Here is a 26,220-nt window from a genome sequence, read left to right as displayed (position 1 = left end):
TTATGTGCAGCAGTGCACTGCACAGGTAAAAACAATTCAGGCTTCTTGACATCAAAATTACCAACTTGACTGATTTGAACATATATCATTTCAAAGCTAGCTACCTGAGACACAAAAACAACATTGTTCCATAGCACAGTGGAACAATACTGCTTCTTGTCTTGTGTTTGCTGTGTAAATCTCCACAATGGTGAGTGAGTCAAATGGCAGATTTATGCTTCTCCAGATAATACAGATATTTGTCTGCAACATGACATGGTAAGGTTGTTGCAGCTTGCAGATTTGGTTAAATGCACACATTCCAGATCTGAATAACAGGTTGTGTGTCAAGGCCCCGGGATGTTTGAGCCATACTGAGCATTCTAACATGTTGATACTTAGCAGTTGTTTTCCATGTTTACAATATTAAAGTATGATACCACAGATGAATGGGAATTTACGATCACCACGGATCTTCCCCAATTATTATATTAAGTTATTGTTTTAATTCACTGACATGTTAGAGTCACATGTTTTTATAGAAAGCATTTTGGAAACTTCTGGAGAATCCTGTCAATAGCCAGAAAAGGCCAGAAAGTTGTTTTTTTTTTTTTTTTTAGCATGTTTTTAGGGATATTTGTCAAATAAATTAAGCTCTGAATAACATATGAACTCCTCTGTACACAAAGACAATATAGACAACAACATAACTGTGAAGTATATTGTTTGTAAAGCCACTAAATCTTTGACACTCAAGTATAAGAAGCAACTTTGACACTCAAGTATAAGAAGCAACTGTTTTAATTAAAATTCATTTAAATACAAATAAGTATTTTATAATTCTACACATTTTTATTGGAAAGCACCCTTTAATAGTTCACATTCAAACTAAAAGATATCACTATGAAGCTTCCTTTATTTTTTACAATTATTTCTTCTGAAATTGTATGTTTGTAAGTACACAAATAGGTTCAATGTCATTAAACATGTAGTAATTTGCACAAATTTCCAAAACACAGATTGTTATTTGTGTCAGTAAATGTAATAAATGTCTTTTGGACATTTTTTTTCACAGTATTTTGAAAAGCAGTTATACTATCAAAGTTGAACAGCCCAGAATCTCAAAATATGACATTACATAAAAAAAATTAACAAACAAACAAACACAGTTTCTCTCTTTTTTTTTTTTTAACATTTTTGCACATGAACTGCAACACTGTTGCAAAATCAGCTGTATCTAAAAGTCAACTAAATTGATATCATATTAAATACAGCAATAACTGTGGTATTTCTGGGTTTTGCAAAAAACAAAAAAACAAAAACAAAAACAAAAAACATTCTTTGAGTGCTTGAAGCTGGTGGTTAACATTGAACAAGATGAAAATAGAACAAGTGGAAGAATTAATGCAACTTCCTTTCTACTGGATATGTGTAAACCACAGCGGTGACCAAGATTGTAAATTCACTCACCACTATGGATCTTCAGAGAGAAGAAGCTCATTCCCCTCACACCCACATTTTCTGGGAAAAGCAACGCCCTGTGCACCTGCACTTGAGTGTTTATTCCTTCATATCCACTTTCTATTCTAGTTCGCCGGGAGTCAAGCAAAGCAAAGCTCAAAAAGATACTCTGTAAATGCAAAAATACTTCAAGAACAAGGATGTTAGACTCTTTATTTGTACAAGGTGTAGCCTGTAGAGCTGTCTAATTTGACTTAAGACAAGACATCTGGAGGCCATGGATGTGCCTCGCAGAGGACGGTAAAAGGTACACTGACTTTGATGCTTACAGTTAACAGATAATTAGATCCAGGAACGAACCTTGGCTGCCTGTCATCGCCTAAAGATTATTTTTCTGTCTCTTGTAATTTCTGCCGTGCTGTCACTTTTATACAATTCCATAAAACAGAAATACAGTGCCGGAGTTTCTGTTTCACTTTTTACATTTTTTCATGACCTCAAAAGCAAAGCAACACACATTTTTTATTATTTCCATTAATAATAATAATAAAAAAAAAATGATAGTGGGCAAATTTTTTTTCTTTATTTTAAAAACATCATGAACAACCAAAAAAAACCAAAAAACAAACCCAAAATAAATTAAAATTGTGAATGCAGTAAAGACCTGATGGCAGTCATCATATTTTCACTTAACATACTGGGAAAAAAGAAATTACAACAGCTCAATTCCTGAGGTTCCAAAAGCAAATAAAATTTTTTGGAAAATATGAAAAAAAAAAGCCCATTTAATTTAATTTCATGGCTTTATTGTCATTTTGTTCACCCTGTGCTCAGGCTCTTTTGAAAGGCTTCTCATCCTGTTTCCCGCCCAGACTGGAGAAAACAATATGTACGGGTATCAAGGACGGCAAAGAACAAACATCAGACACACTTTTAGGTGAAGAGTAGCTGTGATGCTCTGTGCTAAACTCAGCATTGCTTCAAGCAACCATACGTTTTGATTCACTCACCAAATCCCTTATCACGAATAATTTATCTTGCACCTTTTTCAAATGGCAACACATGCCGAGCATCTGCTTCTCACACTTACTTTAATTGCTTCATTGCTGAAATATCTTAATCCCTGTTATCACAGCTGAATCTGAGAACTGCTCTACGTGAATGTCCCTATTTTTTTTTTCCATTTTTTGGTCCAGTTATTTATCAAATCCTCACTTGGGTCAAACTTGGCAAAGAGCGCACATTCAGCTCTATTTTTGTTCAAGATGTTTTCAGCAACATGATATAGGAACAGCAGATGTTTGGAGCACCGGGCGCCTAAGGAGAATGATCATTTCGGTTACCACATCATTATAATTAAAGGGATTTAAATGAAAAAGGAAGAAACATTTGCTGTAGTAGAAGCAGCAGTTTCACTGTAGTATGAGTGTCTGAGGATACGATGCCAGTTAAATTCACAAATGCTTATTAACTAAGTTGATACGAGGCCTTCTATAACTTCCACTCTTCGGTCATCAGCCTGCTTGTACAGTTCACATGTAATACGGAACCTTCCGCAGTATATTCAGACCTCAAAAAGCACTTTAACAAAAACACTGACTCTCAATAGGAGCACAATATGTCACCAAGATGGAGACATAAACGCTATGGGAATGAGCCATAATGTAGTCTGTTTTTGTTTGTAAATTACTAGCAGTTCTCTTTTGTCCTCTGTGGGATACATGAGTCTGAGACCTCTGAACAATGGAAGTAAAAAATAACCATTAGAAAAATTGCTGGCTCCTGTTTGACTGAAAAGTATCCATGTCACGCTGAATGAACTTGGAATAATAAGAACAGGAGATTTCTAAGATCACAAGAAAAAGATTTACAGTAGGTAGATTATTCTTGTGAAATAATGCATTGAGGTTCACCTTTTGGTTTTGCAGTTGTTCCAATAGTGCTGTTTCTTGGTGTCTTTGAATAAGAATACACTGAGCTATAAATAATATTTTTTAAAAAGAAACGCATGGCGTTGTTTGCCTAATTTCACAACAATCCAGCAAATATAATAAGCCATGAAGGGACATAGTCATGACATGATTTCATATTTCTCATTTTGACGAGGGAATATGACAGCTTAAATAAAGGAATGTTGAGGCGCTGTGAATTCTGTTAGAACTTCAAAAGTGTGAAAAAGAGTGAGGAACCATGTAATTAAATTATGGCACATACCAGAATTTCACAGTGCTTGATTTCACAGAAAGAATGCAGGTGCAGAGCAAATTAAATAGTTTTATGAGCTTAATACTTTTGATATGTGTTCCCCTTTCAGGGGAGCGTTTACAATTTTTTATAGTAAATTCAAACCATCCTCACGGTTGTGACGACAGTAAAGATGGTATATGACTGCCACCAAGTGGAGAAATATTAGCCCAACTATTCTGCATGACCGAAGTTCCTCGTATTAACAGGTAAACAATCCATTGATATGCAGTATAATTTTAATATGGGTATTTGGTCAGTATAGAGACCACACATTAACTTGGCAATAAAACGTCAAGACATAGCGTCAGTTTTTCCTACCAAAATCTTCCCCCTTTTCTGCATATCCTGTAACCAACTGAAGGAGGCCCAGTGAAGCGTGGAAGGAATTGATTTTCCTGTATGGATATTTGCATTTCAACAGAACACTTGTGCATGGAGCTAAAGAGGGCGTTCAGCACAGAAGGTTCCTATGAGTCACCAGTGCAATACATCACCCACAGAGCCTGCATCCATTCAGAACAGTGCTTGCTGCGCATAGAACAGCATGGCAGTTTTTACTTAATGTTGCAAGATATGGGCTTTGAAAAGGTGCTGAATATAAAATAATGCCAGAGGTTAAACATATATACATATATATATATATAAATATATATATATATATATATATATATATATATATATGTGTGTGTGTGTGTGTGTGTGTGTGTGTGTGTATATATATATATGTGTGTGTGTGTATATACTGTATACAAATATATGTAGGCTGCAGTGTTTTCATTGCTTCAGTGTAATGACGGTTTCCATACGTTCCAAACGTTGGAAAAAAATTCTGGGATTAGTCCTGTGTGAAGTACCTTTACACTTAGCATTACCTGATCTCATCCTAACCTTAGTGGTTCGAACAGTGGCGTCAGCCCCCTCTGACGGGCCACAGAGTCACTGCAGATTGGGCGTGGACGAGCAGGATAAATATATTAAGTCCAGTTAAGTTGAAGGAATATGATTTTTGATGGGCAGCAGCTGCTACTATGCTGCTGACTTTCACTAATATCCAATTTGGGCCCCATTTTTTATTACCTAGCATTGACTGATGGATTGATTGACTGATTGATTGATTAAAAAAAAACTGTGGAGCTTGGGCCATGAACTTTTTTCAGCTTCTGAAGGGGAAGCACGTATGAAAGATTTAATGTTTCTTATGAAGCTAAAACTGACACGCAGTGTTGGAATCTCAAGCTTAAAGTGATGAGTAAGTGTGAGAACGTATATTAAGACAATACTGGCAACCATAACTTCAGCCTATGATGCAGTGAACATACATATTAACTGCACTCAGTTTTGCTTTAAAGAAATTACAATAGGCCCAATTACAAATAGGTTTAAATTCGTTAGACTACAGTGAAACCGAGCTATAGAAATGTGCGTTTTCCAGCCAGCAGCCCCCCCATCGCTGAGCTTTCCAGCGGGATAAGATGACCCGAAAACCAGGAAAGCAAGTGATAAGACACGCTGCGTGTCACGAGCAGAGCGGTCCTCACATTACGCACGACGTTAGGAGTTCCCTTGCTTACACCGTGAAAACGCCTCTCCTCTGCCCTCCTAGCCCTTCCGACTGCTAGCCATCCCTGCCGGCTTGTGCCTATCTGCTGTCCCAGCCTGCAGGTCTGCGTCTCCCGAGGCAGAGAAAAAGACTCTCCGGGGCGGTGGCGGCGTCCGTCTTCCAGTTCCCTTTCATCTCAATGATCAGAATCGGGGCTGAAGCTTGACACCCGGGTCTGACAGGACAGGTATGCATGTTTATTTGTTTGTCTGATACGACGCGGATGACAGCGGAACAGGTGCATGCTGCATTTACCGGGTATTACGAAGTGACATTGTAGGCAAAGAGGGAGCAGCATCTCACACCGGCGATTATAGCTTTTGTACAAATACGTGTCCTGCATGCTCCGTAAAGACACTGCTTTGTTCCTCAAGTGTCATGGGCGGATGGAGAGGGTGTTGCCACATAGCTTTAATACGACCAATATGGTCGGCAGACTGGTTTATAAGCTGCATGGAATGAGGGCATCCTTTATTCCATGCATATCAAGGCCCAGGAAGAAACAAGTGCACCTTTATCGGCTTAGTGAAAACATACAACCCCACGTACAATTGTTCAGACCTATTCTTGGACATGCCGGTGTGTGTAAGGATTATTATTTCTCTATGTGGAGCCATAGAGCTAACAGCTGATGCTCAAGATAATGAGCTAATTGAAGTGTATTGTCGCGGGTGTGGCAGAGGGGGCAGGCGTGGGCGCTGAGGCAAGGGGAAGGTCTCCCAAATATGTCAACTGCACTGTGTAAAAGTGGGCTATTAAATAAAAATGCTCGGGAACTAGGAGGAGGGCAGTGTAATTCCTATTTTATTCGATTGAAACGACACATTTAGACTAATAAATGAAGAAAAAGGGCAAACTCGCGCTAATCCAAATGATCAGGTTAATTTCATTGGAAGTATCTGTATTTTCATAGAGAACAGGGTAAGTTAATAAGGCAACAGATGTGGGTAATTGCCCATTTAGTTGACATTATTTTGAAAATGTCTGTAGTGGGTTTTAAAATTTGCTCAGTTTCGCAAGGTGCAACTCTAACCTGCACATGGAAGCTAAAGCCTAATTAAAACAGTGAGTTATTATATTAAACCTCCTCCCCATCCCCTTCACATACACAACTTAACAGCACAGCTGCTACAGTAAAAGTTTGCCAAGGAGTTGAACAACAAAGAGAATTTACTGAGGCAAACTTTAAAAACAGTAAAAAAAGAAAGAAAGAAAAAAAAACTACATAAGAGAACCACAGAGCTAGCTTTATTTCAACGCTTCCAAAGTTATCATAAGTAATGCCTCCTTCTGTTCACCCACATACTCAAACAGACTGCCAGTCCTTGTGTATCTGGCATGTTTGCAGCCACACCGCAGGCTACAGTATCTCCCAGTAACTCAGAATTTCAGAAATTGTGGAGGCAGAGTGAAGAAGGGGGCAAATTAGAGCTAAAATCCATCCATCTGTCCATCACACCTCTGTCCCTCCATCCTCCAATCTCATTTTCCTTTCACCTGATCCACTTTCAGCCCCCCCCCCTCCCACCTCCCCACCAGTGCATACAACAATGGAGCAACTGTACGCAGTTGCGGCGGTGCTCCTCTGTTACGCTCCTCATTTAGAGCAATGCCTCTTTGTGTAGATGCACATTTAGTTAAACACCTACAGGAGAAATGATTGAATAACTGTTTTCTAGGTTTTTATCAAGGCGCTGCAAGGAGTTTGACTACAGGCGTTACAGTAACAGAATTACGTGCTACATTTTCCACAGAGCAAATTCTTCTTATGTGTGACAGGTAGCAGGCGTTCAAGCAAACTCCTAAACTAACAGTGTGGGACTTGCAATGTTGTAGATTGATGCTCACGTGGTGCTCTTAGGCTCTACACTTTCTGGTTAAAGTGCATCCTCTGTGCAACCTGCAACCAATCATTAGATACACACACACACACACACACACACACACACACACACACACACACACACACACACACACACACACACACACACACACCCTTTTAGGTCATCATGTTGTAGACTGGCAGGAAGCACCTTTGTATGTGTCTTTATGTGCACCTAAATTCAGCAAGAGTGCTTGTTTAGAGTAGCACACATTGATGCAATTCTCCCTCGAGTCCTATTTTAAGTCATCCTCTGATCGATTTGTAATAGCTCATTGAAGCATGGCCAGTGGTCGTTTCACAGCCAACCTGGAATTCTCCACAGGATAAACTCATATTGCTTAGAAGTAACGGGAGCTTTCAAAGGCATGTTGCGGATAACAAGCGGCATGTAATAAGCTGTCACTGTTGCATTATCATCACAAATTATGTGCAGCAGGAGACAAAGCCCGACTTAGCAAGACATCACTTTTTTTTTTTTTGGAAAGCCCCCCTTTAAGTTTAATAAAGTTAGGAGTGGTTATGCACTTTGACACAGTCTGTCATGTGGCAAACCAAAGATCAAATGTCATCATAATCATTTTAGAACTTGCAAAAGTGCATTTTCTGAAGGTAATCATTGTAATTGCTGATACTTAACAGATATTGCTTGGTACACTGTGAAGGTGATGAGCTGTGCAAAGTGCTGCTTAGTTTTGTGAAATTCTGAAGTTGAATTTTATTTTGAGGTATGATCAGATGAGAAGCTGTTGGCATAATTTCCTGTGGCATTTCCTGAACTGAGAATACCATATTACATTTACAGTGCAGTAGAGGTCATAAAAATAACCACTTCTACTTTAACACCTATACTGTACATCACATTTGATATGGTTAGTTTGATCAGATTTGTAAACACAAAAAAAAGATCCTCCCGAAGGGTGTAATGTGATTAAAAACTAGTCTAACTCAGTATTGTATCCTGTATGATTAATCACAAACATAATCCCTCATACTGTGCCAAATATCTACATCTTGGTTGACTGACCTTCTGTGTTCACGGCAAACATTTGAATGCAGACTAGAAGGATGACATCCGACTTGAAGCTGTTGGTCATCCTCTTCCACCCACCACGTCAGCCTGCCTACCTCAACACGAGCTGTCACATTCTTCAGCTCAGTGCCATGCGACGGTTCACCTCTTCTTCCCTCTCACGCATTGTGTATGTGTCAACTAGCAAAATAATGCCTACGGGCTGTTCTCGCTTTTTTTGTCATTTTCTTTATCTTATTTTGATACGCTTGACAGACGACGTTAGGCTAGGGTTCCCATGGTAACTGAATTTTAAACAGGCACGCCTGATGCCTCTGTGTTAACTATCGTTAGTGGAGACACTCTCCTTTGTGGTCAATTAGGAAAAAAAATTGTGCCGTAAGCACAGCACGGTGCCTGTCATTTTCCTGTGACAGTGAAGCTATGTCTTGTTTTTCTCCATTTGACTTTATAAGTAAAGGTCGATAAAACAATGGGGGAAAGATTGTCTTAAAATTAATTTGGGTGTTGTAGGGCTACATGTTTGTGGATGAATTGCTCGTAACTAATTAATTACTTTATCTAGAGCTGCATTCAGCATGATTACAAAACTGCTTAATTATACAAGAGGTAAACATAATAACAGGAAAACCTACGGTACAGTATATGAAGTTATGCGCTCAGCAACCTGGGAAAACTATCAGCTAGTCTGCTGACTTATCCTCTAGGGGCAACAGTCAATATTTCAGGGCATCTGGTGTTAGCAGTGAATAGCCTTCCTATTTTCCATCCCAGCAACTGTTTACTAATGAAGATACATTAAAAAAGAGACAAAATAATAATAAAAAGCTGATGATCCAGATCGCATTTTGGAAAATGTAATCTCTCTTTTGAGTTCCACACAGACTGTTTATTACAGGCAGACTTTAAATATAAACCAGAACCCACGTACCTTTCCTACAGGACTCCATTCAGTCCTGTGAAACTCTAAGCCCACCCTTACTGCTTTCATAGGAATTAAGAGGGTAAGTAGCAACCGGGGGCGACAGTTGATTAATTGATCATCAGCAAGTGTGAGCACCTCTATAAAAACAGTAGTTTTGACAGTTTGCTTCTCTTGAACATTCAGGTGTGTGTTAACACAGTGCTACAATCTTCCCAGAAGTGGACGTCCTAGCAAATTGGCTCCAAGGTCAGTCCGTGCAATGCTCAGAGGAATTGCAAAAAAAAAAAGCAAAGAGCTGCATCTCAGACTCTACAGTCCTGTTAGCACGTTAAATGGAAAAAATTCATTGTAGCACAATTAGAAAAAGACTCATCACACATAGCTTGTTTGGAAGGTTTGCCAAGAGAAAGCCTCTGTTCTCTAAAAAGAACATAAAAAAAAAGCAAAGGTTTGCAAAGTTGCATCTGAACAAACCACAAGGCATCTTGAACAATGTGGAGATGCTTGGTCATAATGCACAGGCGCCACATTTGTTGAAAATTAAACACAACATATCAGCACAAACACCTCATACCAGCTGTCAAGCACGGTGATGGAGGTTTTATGATTTGGACTTGTTTTGCAGCCACAGGAACTGGGCACTTTAAGTCGACCATGAACTATTCTAGAGTTAAATGTGAGGCCATCTGTCCGACTGCTAAAGCTTGGCTGATACTGAGTCACGGAACAGGACAATGATCCAATGTTTAATGGTCCAGTCAAGGTCCAGGAGAGCTGTGCATAAATAAATGCCCGCAAACCTCAATGAACTGAAGAAATGTTGTAAAGAAAAGTGGGCCAAAATCCGTGCAACAATGATGTGAGAGACTGATAAAGTCATACAGAGAATAACTTTTTTTTCCAAGTATGTTTTTTAGGCTTTTGTTATGTTAGTATAGTGGAGAGAAGACAGGAAAGCTAGTGAGAGACAACAAGGCAAGACACACAGTAAATTGTCTCAGGGTAGATTTGAACCCAGCCCGCTGTATTAGCCTTATGGGATACTGGCTGCCTGCTCAACCCGGCTAAACTGGCACCCCCACAAGTGATTAAGTTATCAGAATAGTGGCTCTACAAGCTCCTGAATCATGGGGTGTACTTAGTTTTTCACAGGACTGCATTAGGCCACGTTCATGCTGCAAGCCTTAATGTTCAATTCCAATTTTTTTGTGAAATCCATTTTTTTTTTTCTGCATGGTCGTTCACATTTCCAAATATATGCGTATCTCCTGTGTGAACTGCAAACAACCTAAAAGTGTCCCGCATGCGCAGCAGAGGACAAAATAATGTAACACGTAGCGTGCTCAGTGTTTGCGGAAGTAAACATGGATCAGGACGCAGAATAGTGATGTTTGTCGAGTGTCAGTGATGTACAGATCGGATGAAAGCGACCTGGCCGTACAGACACAGGTCACATTTGAAAAGATCAGATATGTATTGGATTTAGAACATATCCAAGTGGCCTGGGTTGCATTTGTAAAAATCGGATCTGTGTTGGTCAGACCGTCATGAAAAGATCGGATACAGGTCGCATAAGGGCAAAAAAATCGAATTTGGGTCACTTCAGGCTGCAGTGTGAACGTAGCCTTAAAGCTTTCTTTTTCATATGACTGTATATCTGCATGGTTATGTGCAGATATTCCTTTATAAGGGGTTATGCACTCAGTAAAATGCAAAGCACAGCAAGACACATTAACATTTGTGAAAGTGTGGATGTTCAGTTTCGGTGGAGGTTGTGTTACAAGTTGTGAGATCCAGCATTACTGTCAGTTTTGTGGGAGTAAATGATATGCTGTTAAACCGAGCTATTTCACACTCTACACATTCTGTAGAAAGCTATATAAAGAATGACATGTACCGTCTGCAATCTTCCTTTCTCGGTCTGTTGTGATTGTGAACCAATGCAGGATGCCCAGTGAGTGTATATGTCAACATGTCTGACAGTCTGCGTCACCATGTTTTTTTAAAAATAATGTTTATTTCATAGGTTAGCAATAGATATTTCATTCCTGTCATAGGAATTTAAATAGTTTTTGACCTTAAAAGTATTATTCCCATGCCTTAAGTACATTGACCTCTTTGAGTATACATAAGCTTACTTATTGGTGTTGAGTGGGAGGTGGTGCCTGTTCTACTCCTGTAAACTGATTAATATCTAAGCTGTTCATCGCATAAATCAAGTGATGCATTTTGACAGCTCATTTTCAGAGATTTCACTGCTTGATTTGTTTTAATCAGTGAGGATTAACTTTACAATGACCCACCCAAACCCCCTGCTCTAATAATTTTGCTATGCACATTTGCCACCTTCTTTGGCTCCAAGTGATAATGAAGCGCACACAGATTAGTTTGCAATCACACAGTCTGTCTTTTCACATCAGCTCGAAAAGTGGAACTCTGCACTTCAGATACTGAAGTCTAGCAACTGTACTAAACCCTGTAATTCCCTTTGTTAACTCTTCCCAAAAGAGTGCTTATGCTATGTAGACGCAGGTAGCACCACTCCCTCTGGGCCCGCTTTCTCTTTGGGAGGATGAGCTTGCTGCCTCATTGGTTTGGATGTTGTATCATTTATCTCGGCTGTGGTGTGACATGATTTGCAGCGGACTTAACAGTCGTGCTATGCAATCTGCCTCCAAGACTGCTGAGTGCCAAAGGTTTGGAGAATGTGTGTATGTGGTTTCTCCTGAACAAGGACATCTTGCCACTCCCTTTTTCCCAACCCCCACTGTCCTATACCTGGTTTCCCAGAGCCAGCCTCTGCCCTTAAGGATTGATGGACTGGCTGTGTATGCCATTAGAAGGGAGGCACTGATTATAAAACCAAGATGTAGAGGGAGCAGCATGAGAAAAAGGCAAAGCTCAGTGAGGAATGATCAGTGATTGGCTAATACAGTGGGTGGCTTCTGTAGATTCCTGTGTAGATGCAGTAATTTAGCTTATGCAGTAGTGCATACTTTTTACAAGATGGTGCATGTTTTTTTTCCCCCCTTTTAGCAGCAATAAATGCATTAAGACATGCCTAGATGGACATTCTTAACAAAATTGAGGCACATTAAGCAGTGTAGTCTGGCTACATTGTGTTCATTGTACTGTACATGTAGCAGCATATAGATGTTTTTTAAAAAAAAGGATGCAAAAGGTATTGTATTTTGAACATAGTGAGAGTAGAAATCCATTCTAGCAGCTGGAGACTTTTCTACATGGTAAAGATTACTGAGCTGCACTTATGGCTAAGTAATGATTTCCTGATATAAATGTAAAAAAAAAAAAAGGATCCACAAATTTAGACTTAGGTTCTCTCACAGCCAGACCACTAACATGGACATCATCTAAATTCTGTAAGAAGTCCATAAAACCAACAGAGAAGTAACTCTGGGCTATGACGGTTATTTTCCAAGAATCATCATGCTGTTAGCTGCAGGTGTGTCACCATGGTGAATTACCAGTCCCTCTGCACTGATGACAGCTGATGATAAGCACGTCAAAGACACCGTGGAGAGGGATTAGTTCCAAAAAAGTGCCAGAAAACCATTAAGCTAGCCACACAGTCCAGTTTCCTCCCTGAGGAAACTGCACACTTGAACAAAAGAAGAAACCTGAATTCATATTAATAGTCAGGCAGAATTATCTCGTAAAACACTGCAAAAACAGACAGATGGTATTTGTTTTTAGCAAAATAATGCTCCTTCAAATCTCCAAGTTGATGTATTATCAAATTACTAGGAGGTCAGTTCACAAGAAAACAAAAAACAAAAATGCTTTAATACTTTTTGTAAATCACAGTAAGGAACAATGATCGGGCAAAGGAAGAACGCTGCCTGAAGAGGGGCATTGCTGGATGTTAATTACTCAAATCTAACAATCTGAATTCAATTGACTGAAGGGTTGCCTTACCCTGTCTTTCATTTATATCACTTAACCTTTGTAGTATCTATGCAAATGCTTTCAGATTTATTCTGGTGTAACATCTTTAAATGGTTTTAAGTACCGCCATGAAATTCAAATCTTGTTCAGTTTCTGTGTAGGCTGTAGGCTACATGCTACAGCACTAGAGTATTTTTTTTACTTTTTTTTTAGACAACCTTTTAAGCATCTGTGGTCATTTTTCTATGCAGCTGAATCACTGGTCTGGAAACGCATTACATTTGCAAATAAGGCAGTCAATGCAAAGAAGTACAGGCTGAACCTCTTGGGGGGACGTCGTAAGAAATGCTTGAGAGGATGATGCATTTCTTCCAGAGACAGCGGCACCGGATTTGATTAAATTGAACAGGGCGACTAGGGCTCGTTACTTATTCGAGCAGGCAGGTCTGATCTACATATTTAAATGCTACAGCCCGATCTAAAACTAGCAAAACAGAGCAATTGGAAGCATTCAATCCACTGTCACATGCTGACAAAACCCTAAAATTGGACAAACGTCTTTTTATTTTGTTTTTACAATAAGTATTTCTCAAGCTATTGTTTTACTTAAAACCACAAGTATGAACTTAAAACTGCCATTTTTTTTAGAACAGGATTGCAAAACTTCCCTGTTTCTTTTTTGCAAAAAACCAAAAACAAATCCAAAATCCCAAACACGTTTCCAGCAGAGCTTTGATATTGTAAGCAAAAGAAGTGCTGATGACACTGTGTTTGCTGCTTTTGTCACTGATTTGTTCACACACTAGACTTATTTTTTTTTCTCTCCAGTATACTCTGGAGGAAGGCAAACACTTGACGCTGTTAGCGCATGCACAATTTCCTGACAGCATACTGTGTTTGAGAAGTGAGAAGAATCCACAAGCTGTCATTCCTGTGTTTCCCCTGCTCTGCTGTGACATATTTTTGAGACGCCATATTTGACAAATTTCTTCTGCCCATCTGCAAGTGAAGGATGGACCTGTGGGCAACTGATGCCTGCCTGGAGACATAAGTTTTTAGGGGCCTCTAAATTGACAGGTTCTTTAGAGGACTGGCATGAAGACAGATGGAGTTGGGCAAGTTGCAGTGAATGGCAAATTGTGGACATCATTCTGCCCTAGATGATCAGCCATCATGTGTTTTACTATCTGGCAATTTATCTGAGCTGCCCTGCTACAGATGATGAGTGTTCTGAGTGTCATGTCGTCTGCATTTTGCTTCTTTTTTGTTGGCGCAAAGTTAATGTTGTTCAGTTTGTGGCTTGCAGGTGATCCAAGCATTCACCAGCACATTCGAGATGCTCAGTAATGATTCCTGTGCGAACTGGAATGTAGCACAGAGGAGGTAGTCTCCAGAGATACAACGACGCGGCAAGGCTGATGAGAAAACTGTGCATATGTGTGTGTGTGTGACTGTGAAGATCGTGAGTTAGAATTTTGCTCGTCTGTCTTGTGTGAGAAAAGAATTTCAATAACTGACTGATAAGCTAAATGCAACTAATCTTGCCGATGTGTGCTGTGTTTTGGAACACAAATGGGCAATGCTTCTCATTGAGACAAAGCATATTTCATTTGAAGATGAAATCTGTTCTTTTTGGTAGTCAGCAATACAGTTAATCATAGATGTTAGAGTTCTCATCTTTAATTTGTTAGCTAAAAAGAAAGAAAATAGTTCATAGTCAAATGTGATTTACAAAAAACCTTAAAAAAACAACACAATTTAAATGCAGAAGGGAACAGTAAAAGTTAACAGTCTTGGACCATCTGTACCATCTAATGCTGTGAGAGCTATGCTGAGAGTTATTAGTGAAACTAACTTATGACTCCCCCATCCCAAATTATTTATTAGACATATGTTGTAAAAACTGCAAATTTTCCATTGAATTTCCTATTCAGAAGTTTTTTTTTGTTTTTTTTAAAAAAGCTACGTTCTAGTGTACAGTATACCGAGGGTTAACAGTTACAAGTTAGGGCACGTTTTCTGTGTTTTGGAGCGGGTAGGAGGTTTTAGGATCAGTGAGAATAAGGCTACATTCTACTGTTAAAACTAAAATTGATTAATTCCAGTATTTGGTCCGCAAACAATTTAGAGGCCAAGAAAAATTAATACAAATGACAAAATTATTTATTTTCTAAAAAGATTATTTTTAAATTTCACTGTGAAGAAAATGTTGATAAATGAATAAATCAGTAGTTCAAAAACTCTCACACTAGCAAAGCTTTTTGGTTCACTCATGACTTTGTATTGACAACAGTAAAATGCAGATGTCATGCAACTAAACTGAAATTTGAATTAGCTAATGTTTTATGATGAATATATATATATCATTCATGAAGGTTATTGTTACTGTGATGGCAACTGATGTTATTACTCTTTAGTGAACATTCAGATAAATATTAAATAAATACTATATACAATAAGTACAGTAAATTCAGTGCCAAAAATAATCACATCAAATCAACATCTGAAATATTGTGTACACCACCTGTACGCTTTCAATTAAAATGAAATATAAAATATTAATAAAAATGAGATTATCATTATAGTGGTTCTGTTTTTCATGAGGATAGAGGTGCTAACCAGTGCAACTGTAGTTCTTTAACAGCACCTATAGAGATGTGTCTTTCACAAGACTCACTGCAGTCCTGTGAAAATCTAAGTACACCGTTACTCCTCCTTTAGAAATTAAGTGGAAAGGTTGCAGCCATATGCTACTTGGTTATTTAAGTGATGCAAATGATTAACCAGTCATCAGCAAATGTGACCACCTCTGTGTTAGCTGAATTCACCCCAAGGTCAAACCGTGCAATGCTCAAAATAAATTTACAAAAAAACCCAAGCACTGCAGCTCAGCATGTTAAAGGTCAAAGTTCATGACAGTACAATTAGAAAAAGGCTGAACAAGTATGGCTTGTTTGGAAGGGTTGCCAGGAGAAAGCCTCTTCTCTCTGAAAAGAACATGGGGGCACGGCTTAGGTTTGCAAAGTTGCATCTGAACAAACCACAAGATTTCTGGACCAGTGCCCTTTGGACAGACGAGACCAAAATGCACAGTTCCACGTTTGAGAATCCCAAACACAGCATATCAGCGCAAACACTTACTGATGAATCTGACAGTTAAAGCTCGGCCGAAACTGGGTCATGCAACAGGACGACGATTTCAGGCACAGCAGCAAATCCACTACAGAATGGCTGTAAAAGAAAAAAACTCCAGGTGTTGCAATGGTCCAGTCAAAGTCCAGACTGGTATGAAATGCTGTGGCACGACCTTAAGAGAGCTGTTCATAAACAAATGTAAACTTCAATTAACAGAAGCAATGTTGTAAAGAAAAGTGGGCCAAAATTCCTCCACAACAATGTGGGATACTGATAAAAAAAAAGAAAAGAAAAAAGGTTTACTTCAAGTTATTCTTGCTAAAGGCGTTTCTACAAGCTATTGAATCATGGGGTGCAAAACTTTTCTTTTCCAGGTAAGTTTAAAAAGAAGCACGAGAAAACTCAGTTTTTCGACATTTTTAAGATTGTTTTTCGGGCACATTTCTTTTTGTGTGACACCCTCAAGAACAAGGGAACGCAAAGTAAGTGTGAGAAGCATTTGATGTGTTTATAACAGCAAAATCTGAAGTTACTGCATGCAATGCAAAAAAGGTCACTCATAGTGACAAACCCACAGAGAAATATCATTTTCTTCTGCTGTTACCCTCAGCACTGTGGAGCAGCATATTTCATCTCATTGTTTTGATTTTCTGGTTGGCAGGTTTACTTTGACTTTCACCACTTTCACAATGATCTAAAATCTACTGCACACTACCTGCCTTGCACCGAATGGCAGATATAGTCATGAAAAGGTTTTCACAGGACTTTGGCAGCAAAAACTTGACATAATCGTTTTGTTTATCAGTCTGTCACATTGCCGTTGAGGAATTTTGGCCTACTCTTCTTTTTTTTTTTTTTTTTTTTTTTTTTTTACCATGTTGCTTCAGTTCATTGAAGTTTGCAGACATTTGCTTTTGCAGGAATTCATAGTCAACTCAATAACTTCATCGTGCCCAGGTCCAGTGGCTGTAAAACAAGCCCAAATCATCACCCATTTCTCACTGTGATTGACAGGTGGCATGAAATATTTGTGCTGATATCTCGTCTTTAGTTCTTACCAAACATGATGCTGTGTATTATGGCCAACCACTGTTCACGAGGGGAGAAATTAGTATTCTGTGACTGGTTCAGGTGGTTGCTGCAGGTTGATGCAGTTGCTGGGATATAACTGTTAAAGGCCCAGTCACACAGGACTGGACAGTGATCCCCTGGCATCGACCTGTTGCTAGGGGGAAAATGTGTATTTGCCAAACAGCTGGCAAAAACCTCCTTGTGATTGCTCGAGTCACTAGCATATTGTTGCGGATGTAGTTTGAATGGAAGTGACAGGCTTGCCTACAAACATTGGTTTACTACCGGTCAGCTAGCAGTTAGTGACTACAGGCAACCCTGGCAATATCCTAGCAACCTAATCAATCACCAGGAGGATTTTGTTGCAGCACCTTCTTTGTATGTGATTTCACCCGGCCAGCAGCCTTTAGGAACCACTACCAACCAGTTGTGAAATACACATTTTTTGCATCCAATATGACAGACAACTCTTGAGCAATGTGCACATGACATGAGCATTCCACGGTCTGACCTTGGAGTGAATTTACTGGATTGTCTGCTCCTGGGAAGATTTGTGGAATTGTGTTAACAGACCAGAGAACTGCCAAAACATCTGCCTTCATAGAGGTGTTCACACTTGTTGATGATCAGTTAATATCGGTGAAGATAGTGAGGCAGACAGATGGTTTTGGTGGATACCTAATCAAAAAAAGGGAGAATGAATATAAATTATTTTTCATAAGGTCAAGAGAAATATGAGTGCTGATTTACTCTAATATGTCTCTTGACATGGCTAAATAGTTTGTTGTCCAATTGTGACTGGCACACAGAAAATTATGAATCACCAACTAAGAGTGAGAGGAACATAAACAGAAGACAGAAAATCACATCGACTTCTGTCTCTCGATATCGGACAGCATCATAAGCACAGTAGTTTGTGCCTCTGCAACCTTAGTTGTAGGTGCAGTTGATTTTGGTCAGCCTAGAAACTGATCTACATCACACCCACTTCCACAGACATATACCAAGTTGCCCACACAATGTGAGTCTAATAGATAACTGTGGAAGCAGAGAGGAAGCATTGTCTGGGATTGTTTTACTTGTCTGACTCAAACAAAATCTGTAGAACAGTGATGTCTGTGTGTACTAACATGCAGCACGTTAGTTATATAAGCATTACAAGCACTTTTCCATATTTACTCAGTTGCTGTTTTCCTTCAGATTAATTCAGTCACATGCTGGCCATAAAATGTTGCAGTATAAATAACAAAGAAGTATTTTTGTAAAGTCATCTTATGTAAACACAACTATTTTTGGAAGCCCTCAGTCTTGCACAGTGTTTTCAGAGCTTCACCTGCCCTGTGCTGTCATAGTTCACAAAGACTTTCCCTGATGCTTGCTGTTTGAAGTTAGAGGACCAAAGAACCCCAGATGATTCTGTGGAAAAAGACCTTTAAAAGGAGTCTGTGTGAAGGTGCTGACTGTCATTGGATTTTGGCGTGTGAGCAGCCGCAACACCTCACACACATCTCAGCCTCCATCACCTCACTCAAACAGATGATTAGGTGTGCGGAGACCAGAACTGATGTCGACCTGCAGTGATTGAATCATAAAGTGACCCAAATGAAAAAAATTGATTGGCCTCACAATCATGATGTGTGTGAAATGAGCGCCCTAAAGTCTCTGACACTGATCCATTAGGATTCCTCTCAAGCTCACTGGTGATTCACAGACACATTGTTCTGACAGCTGCCTCATGGGGATGACATTCACACTGAGTGTGTGGATCACAGTGGACAGATCTGATTGGCTCACGTGAGTGGATGTACGAGTGGGATCATATTAGAAATAGATGTTGGGGGTAAAACAATGGAATTGGAATTAGAATCATCTTCACTTTGCTTCTCAGTACAAAAGAGTGATTGCATTTTTTTTTTTTAGAATATTGTATCCCTAATAAGAAATGTAAGGCTTTGTGGTGCTATTGCAGCCTTGGAGTCTAAGAAGCTCATCAGTCCCCTATTTCTGCACATGTGCAAAACAATCTCAAGTGTTTCTGCACTGATTTGTATTCTTGTATGATGTCTGTTTGCCATATCTGACTCTGACATTATTTCATTGCATTAATATGAGTTGTATGAGGCAAATTTACAAATAGGGTGAAAATATTTATACATCTGAACAAAAATGTTATTAAGCATATCCACCCGTTAGCTGTACTGTATCTCAGCTGCCACTGGGAAAGTGGCAAGTCACCTGTCTATGACAGGTTAACACAAAGAGGCAGGCAATGATGTTCACTTATACTTAGAAGCAATTTAGAACAACAGTGAACCTACAGTCTTTGGACTGTGGAAAGAAAGCTGGAGCAGAGTGAACACAGGCTCAAAATCAAAACCTTCCTGCTGTTGAGAGACGGTGCTAACCGTTGCCCTAATGAGAGTATCTTTTGTAACCAATTATATTATTATTCATTAAATAAACAAATTAAACAACCTTACAGGCCCTTCAAAGTTGTGGAGACTCACTGCACAGAGTGTGTGACATCTGCAGCCTTCTAAGAGCCAGACTGCACTCCTCTTTGATCTGGCTTCATTATGCAGCATGAGACTGACCTATCATGAAAGCTGAGACGTGCTGTGTTCAAGGCTCCCAAATTGTAAACACAGAAGTGTCATCAGACAGCTGGTAGTGCCTTCCCTTTTTTTTTTTTTTAAGGACTGAATGCTGCTGTATTACTACTATTATAATGGTTAGAAACACTTTGCTGGCCACTATAGGACCAAGTGATGCTTCTGTTTTGCATCTCCACAATGACAGTTTTCCCTGGAAGCTTTATACTTTTTATCAGTGCTTCCCATGCCCCGTCCTCACTAATCCCTAGCATTCGTTAACCCCGTTCCTTAGTTTAGCCATTTTTCCATTCAAAGTTTAGGTTTTATACTACAAAGATATTGTGTGATGAAGTGCACAATTAGAGACACAGTTATTCCATTTCTATGTTCAGATGAACTATTTCAAAGTCTAGAATACTATAAATGAATATTAACTGCAGCATGTCCTGGAGTTTTAAGTGGAAATTTTTACATTACACAGTAATGTATGCACTCCTTGCTTGCAACCTCCATCTTGAGATTGAAAAACTGTAGCACTTCAAGATAAAGAATATAAAAAAGTCCCTAATAACAGAGCAGTTCTTTTACAAAGGAACATAGTTAAAACTCTGCACTAATACTTCCCCATCAAAGTCAAAATTAGCTCAGCTTAAGAACTTTAACAGCTCGTATTTCTGCACACATTTTTCAATTTTATCTTCAAATTTTAGCTGGCATCTAAAGCTCACATAAACCCATGACCCCATGCTCACCTTTCAGAGTAAAGCTACAGACTCCCTCAGGGCTTTATCTTGACTAATTCATTCTTCTTATCTGTAACACCCAATCTGAGTGTGAGCCATTTTACTGCACGTCACTTGGAGAAAGAGTACTGTGCAAGAGTCAGACTGGGTATAGCACTGGTCACCTTCAAATGATAAGCCTCATCTGTCTGCAGCTCTCCCGGATATTGTAGCAGCAGTCTTGTATATTAACTCATCTCTTTTCCTCTCTGGTGTCTTTCCCCTGGTAACCTTTTATTCTTTGCCTCTCTGCCCTTGATCCTGTCCATTCTCAGACCGATCCCAACGTCCTCTCCTTCTCTTTGCCCAATTTTCACTCTCATTCTCTATCACAGTGCATCAGTTGTACTGTGTTTTGCTGCAGGACTCTCTGGCTGATGTAATTTATGCTATCTCCATTGCTAGCGTGAGAAGGAGCGTCCTAAAGCCAAATGCTCTTCATGCAGAGTGCTCCTGTGGGAGACTGTGAGCCAGCACTGACTGAGCTAACCCCCCCTCCCCCCTTCTTTCCCCCTTTAGGATCCCTGTACACACAATGCAATAACCATACACATTAAAACAATGGTCATTCTATGCAGCTGTACAGGGTAGTTAACGATATTAAACTTAGTCACCGTCAGTATTGGTTCTGCGGTCATTCATTACACCAAAGTCCAGTTTAAGTGATGATTCAGAATTCATTGCTCTGTGCAGATGGGAAAGAGTTTTGCTTACATCTCATGGAATCCATCAGGAGTCTATAGGCTGTTTGGGCTTTTAGCGGCAGTAAACACTTCACACTAGTTTTTGGAGTAGGAAAAGATTTGGTGTTGACAGAATATGTTTATGTGTGGTTGCAGGACTGTAATCCATTTCTATGACAACAGAGAAGGCTTTGGCTGGGGAAATGAAGACTGCGATGGAGGGTGACGCCAGGAGAACCAATCAGGTGGGAGCACAGCTGTAGATCATTTTATTCAGGCCTCTCAATCACTCAGGGGCCTTCCGGCTTTCTAGTTGATATGCAAGGCAGTGAGCCCATCCTGCCTGTGCCACTAACTTAACATCTTAGAGCAGCAGCTCACACTACATGCATTTGATTACTGCTTCCTATGATCAAATACTTTAACTTTAAGTCATTTTAAGGCAAGTACATAGACTCAAAATTCAAATGCTTAAATCAAAGACAAAATACGAATTTTACACTCGCTGAGAGGAAGGATTTCTTCCTCTCCCAGGTTCCAGAGGACCAAGGGGAAATGGATGATAACTCAGAGAAGACCCCCAGCAAAGCCTCCAAATCCCCCCAGAAAAGCACCAAGCGGCCCAAGACTGTCCCTGTCAAAGTCACCCTACTGGACGGCTCTGACTATGAAACCGCAGTTGAGGTATGCTACTAAATTTTTATTAATGAGAAGCAAGTGTTAGATCAGTCCCAAGAAAATGACTGTCGACTATGAATTTTGAAAATGACTGTGGGTGTTTTTCTTATAATTCTGTCGATCCAACAAATGCTTTGCTGAGATCGGAAATATCAACAACTCCGACAAGACACGAACAGTCAGACAGCCACGTGTTTAAAATGAAACCAAACAGGTTCACCAAAGCTACACAGCAAGTAGCTGTACTGTACGTTGTTGGTTCGATCTTAAAATGTATTTCTACCTGTTTTAATTGGCAGAAAAAGAAAACCTAAGCAAAGACACCATCAATTTACAAAGAAGTCTAAATGTGGGAAAAGTCCTTCTTTGCTTGGCTTTAGTTGGTGTATCAGTCAAGGCCAAACAACATTTTAATAATGAACAAACACAGTGGAAAAATCAAATGCTCACAAAGCGTTTCACATGCAGATGACAGCCTTTCCTTTCTGGAGGAGATAAACTAAATGCATCAGATCTATGGGAAGAGATAAAGAGACTGTATTTAAATGATCTGATGTTGATCTTGCTTCAATATATAATGTAGGAGTCCAACTACCTGAATACTCAGTCTGCCTTCAAATGAAATGCTCACATATTTTGGCTAACCTGTTGTTGTTGACTCTTAATAAAGAGATTTCTCATACTTTGTACTTAATAGATGTGACCTTGCTCTACTGGAATGTATCATATGTTTGTTACTTCATATCTGCCATTTTTTTTTGCTTATTGGTGATAATCACAAATGAAGACACTCCCACCTTCCATGACTTTTTGTTTTCCTAAGTCACTTGGCGATCCTAATTGTTTGACAGCCTATTTATTGCTAAGTTTGACCTTGTCGTAGCAACACTGCGGCACTCAGAGGTATTATTTGATAGGTACAAAGTTATCGTAGCCAATAAATGATATACTCATCTTTTCAAAGCTGCTTTCACCTTCACACCGAAAAAGGCACACTTCCCAAACTCTTAGGCATTTTTTTCCACCAGTAGCAGTTTGTCAAATGTGCCGAAAACTAATCAAAAAATGTTACTTCAAAAGGGTTTTTTTTTAATTTTCCAGTGCTGTTAACACACAGTGTGGCTGTTTCTCCATGCTTGAAAACACGCATGCTTGCGTGATTTTTGCTATGCAGTGTGGTTTTTATTTTTTATTTTTAAGGCATTTAAAAAAGCTAGTGTACATCTCTGCAATTTGAAAGGAGCTCTTGACTCAGCATACCACACTACAGTACACCTCCATAGGATTTAGCCTCCCTTGGTAATACGTGCTACTGAGTCAGGAAATGCAGCACTGTTGCTATTCTTGCTGAGGGAAGGAGGAGACGGATGGATGGAGGTGAGACAAGCTCTGCATTGTGGGGGACAAGGCTTCCGTAAATCGTGACTCTGTAGCCTTATGTGTTTGTAAACAGATGAGGCTAACTCGGTAAATATATTTGAATTTCACAGTAGCCCACATGCACGTCATGATTAAGTGCTGCAGAAAATTAATCTGCTCCTTGACTAAACTGACTTCTGAGGGGTGTCAGAGGAGGTGTTTTACACCAGTGGGAGACCCTGGGCAGGACTCACGAAGCTGTTTGGAGCCCCATTGGCACCTGCTGCTGATCGAGTGTGTTGCGGCTTGGAACGACAACGCTGGTGCCCTCAGTCATGTCAACTATATTCCATTTAAGGCTTACTGCCTCCCACCTGACCCCACATATTTTACTTAGGAGAGCCGGTAAGCAGAGAAATCTGTCAGAAATCCTGGCTGGTGTGTCACACACACACACATAGATTTTCCTCCAGCTTAACCCCTCCATCTTTCCTGCTGTCTTAGTCACATTCACTCACACACACACACACACACACACACACACACACACACACACACACACACACACACACACACACACACACACACACATCAGGTCATCTGGGCTGTGACACTAGAGGCAGTGGACTTTGACAGGAAATCCATGCAGGTGACAAATGAGTGCTCTTATGTTTGACTGGGGAGAAAATAGAATGGGAGAAGGAAGAAGGAGGAGGAAAAGATGAAAAGTGGGGTAGGAAGTATATAAAAAAGATGGAGTGGAGGTAGATACTGAGGGTGCTGGTGTATTGTAATATGGGTGTGTGTGTGTGTGTATCTTTAAAAGGCAAACAGCAGCAGAATGATGAATGCAGTGAGTCTGCTACTTTAATTAGAGTCATGATATCCGCCAAGCAAACTGACCGCGATGATGAAAAAAAGAAAACAGAGCAAAAAGGGAAGCAGGCTCCACCTCCCCTTCATATTGTGGTTGACTAAGCTCAGTTATATTATTCTCTGTTTTACCTAAAGCTGTACTATTAAAGCAAATACTCCACCACTCACTTATAGTACTTCACTACCTTCAAGATCACACAAACCCCCTACTTTTTAAAACCATCTTGGATGGCTGGCTTTTTGAATAAAATAATTTTTACCTGTATTTTAACCACTGAAATTTCAACTAAACAGAATAATCTATGCAGTTTTAACTCAGGAAATGCTAATTTTCATGGTTAATATATTTTTGCTGGTCAACTACATGAGATTGTGAGTTTGCAAAGCTGTTCAGGGACAGCTTTCCTGTTTTCACTGCATTCTGTGCTGACATTTCAGAGCTCAGCTGTTCACGCTGCTCAGGCTCACCTTGTTTTTGTATTATTCAGGTGACTGCAGCAATTTAACAAAGTCTTCCATGCAATTATTTGGAACTTGCGCTGTTAAAAATGTGTTTCTTGTTCACATTAGCAAATCTAAACTGTCATTCAAATCAGTTCTATAACTGTTTATCCAAGAGGTTTAACTTGGGGCTGCAGCAGTAGCAAGAATTCTGCATTAAAAATCTGGGGCAAGGGTTATAAACCTTAAACCTATAGTTCAGTGTTCAGCCCACAGTGACTCCTTGGCGAAAACCATTGGCTAATCAATGTGAGGTTCATGTGGTTGACTTGTTCAAACTAAATGAAATATTCATGACACTGAGACCAAGCTCTTCCTCATTTAGCAAAGCTGAAAGGATGGTAAAATAGGCTTATCTATAGTATATTCTCCATCATTTCTTCTAACATGCAGCACTACACATTCTCTCTCTTCTTCTTCTCTTTGGATGTTGGAGAAGTGATTGTCTGAAGGTTTAAATATGTTCATTATTTTCATTAAGGTGACTTCAGAACACAGCTGCTTAGACAGGGACTTCACAAATAAAAATATACATGTAAACCAGTTCAATCTAATATCTTGCCCAAAAATGGCTTAAAATGACAATCTAAGTAAGTCAATGATAACATTTCAGCTCATTTTTTCAATTTATTCTCAAACAAATGCAGACATGTCATAAAGTGTATACATTCACCAAGTTAAAAGGGGATCATGGTGTAGTAAAAGCATAAATGTCTTAAATAGTGTAGCTAAAATGGGGTGGGGTTACTGAATGAGAAGGTTAAATCCATCCATCCATTCGCTTCCGCTCATCCTGTTCAGGGTCGTGTAACCTACATACACACTGAACACGTTGTGGTTTTTGCGAATAATTCGTTCCTCATAAAAAAAAAATTTTTTTAAATGCTGTCAACATCAAGCGATGATTTGTGGTCCTGATGTTTCTAAACAAGAGAAGGAATAAACAGAGATTCTGGGTTCATCCAACTATTACGAGAAGCAGCAACAGGGAGAATTTCCTGGTTTGATCCAGGAGTTGAAGCTGCATCACGGCCGCTTTCAAGATGTGAGTGGAGCAGTCTGGGCTCTTGTTGGCAGAGTTGGGATCACATCTGAGGAGGCAGAGAAATAATTTCAGGGGCTTGATTGATACGGGGTAGCATCTAACTGTGTGTCTGAGGAAAAATAGTATAATTTTACTGTTTCCATATCATTGTATATTCAGTGTCTCGGTGCACGTTTTGAGATATGACCTCACCTTGCCAAATGCAGCGGTCTGATTGGTCAGATCTGCAAAAATTGGAAAAATCGAACTTGATCTGAAAAAATAAACACGTAAATAAATAATTTGTCCTGTGAAATGGCATGGTTAGTGTGAACGGCTGCTTTAAAAATAGGCAAGTCTGAAAAATATTTTTAACACATGAAACATTCGCTCATATTTTTTTTGTAAATGCCTTTAGGTAGGTTATATAACAGCTGGAAGCATGGTGGTGCAGTGATTAACACTGTTGCCTCACAGCAAGAAG

General features: G+C 39.5%; 1 protein-coding gene across 1 annotated transcript in view; it reads left to right on the top strand.

Moving 5' to 3' along the window:
• Positions 1-5,258: 5,258 nt before the first annotated feature.
• LOC115782589 (band 4.1-like protein 1) overlaps positions 5,259-26,220 on the top strand; it is a 45,882-nt gene continuing 24,920 nt past the window's right edge. The window contains exons 1-3 of the mRNA XM_030732847.1: positions 5,259-5,474; positions 21,455-21,543; positions 21,833-21,982. Of these exons, the coding sequence (XP_030588707.1) occupies positions 21,472-21,543; positions 21,833-21,982 (222 nt within the window). The 5' untranslated portion in view covers positions 5,259-5,474; positions 21,455-21,471. The remainder of the gene's footprint in view (positions 5,475-21,454; positions 21,544-21,832; positions 21,983-26,220) is intronic.

This window comes from Archocentrus centrarchus, chromosome 7, assembly GCF_007364275.1.
Source record: "Archocentrus centrarchus isolate MPI-CPG fArcCen1 chromosome 7, fArcCen1, whole genome shotgun sequence".
Taxonomy (NCBI): Eukaryota; Metazoa; Chordata; class Actinopteri; order Cichliformes; family Cichlidae; genus Archocentrus; species Archocentrus centrarchus.
This window is presented reverse-complemented; position numbering and strand designations above follow the sequence as displayed.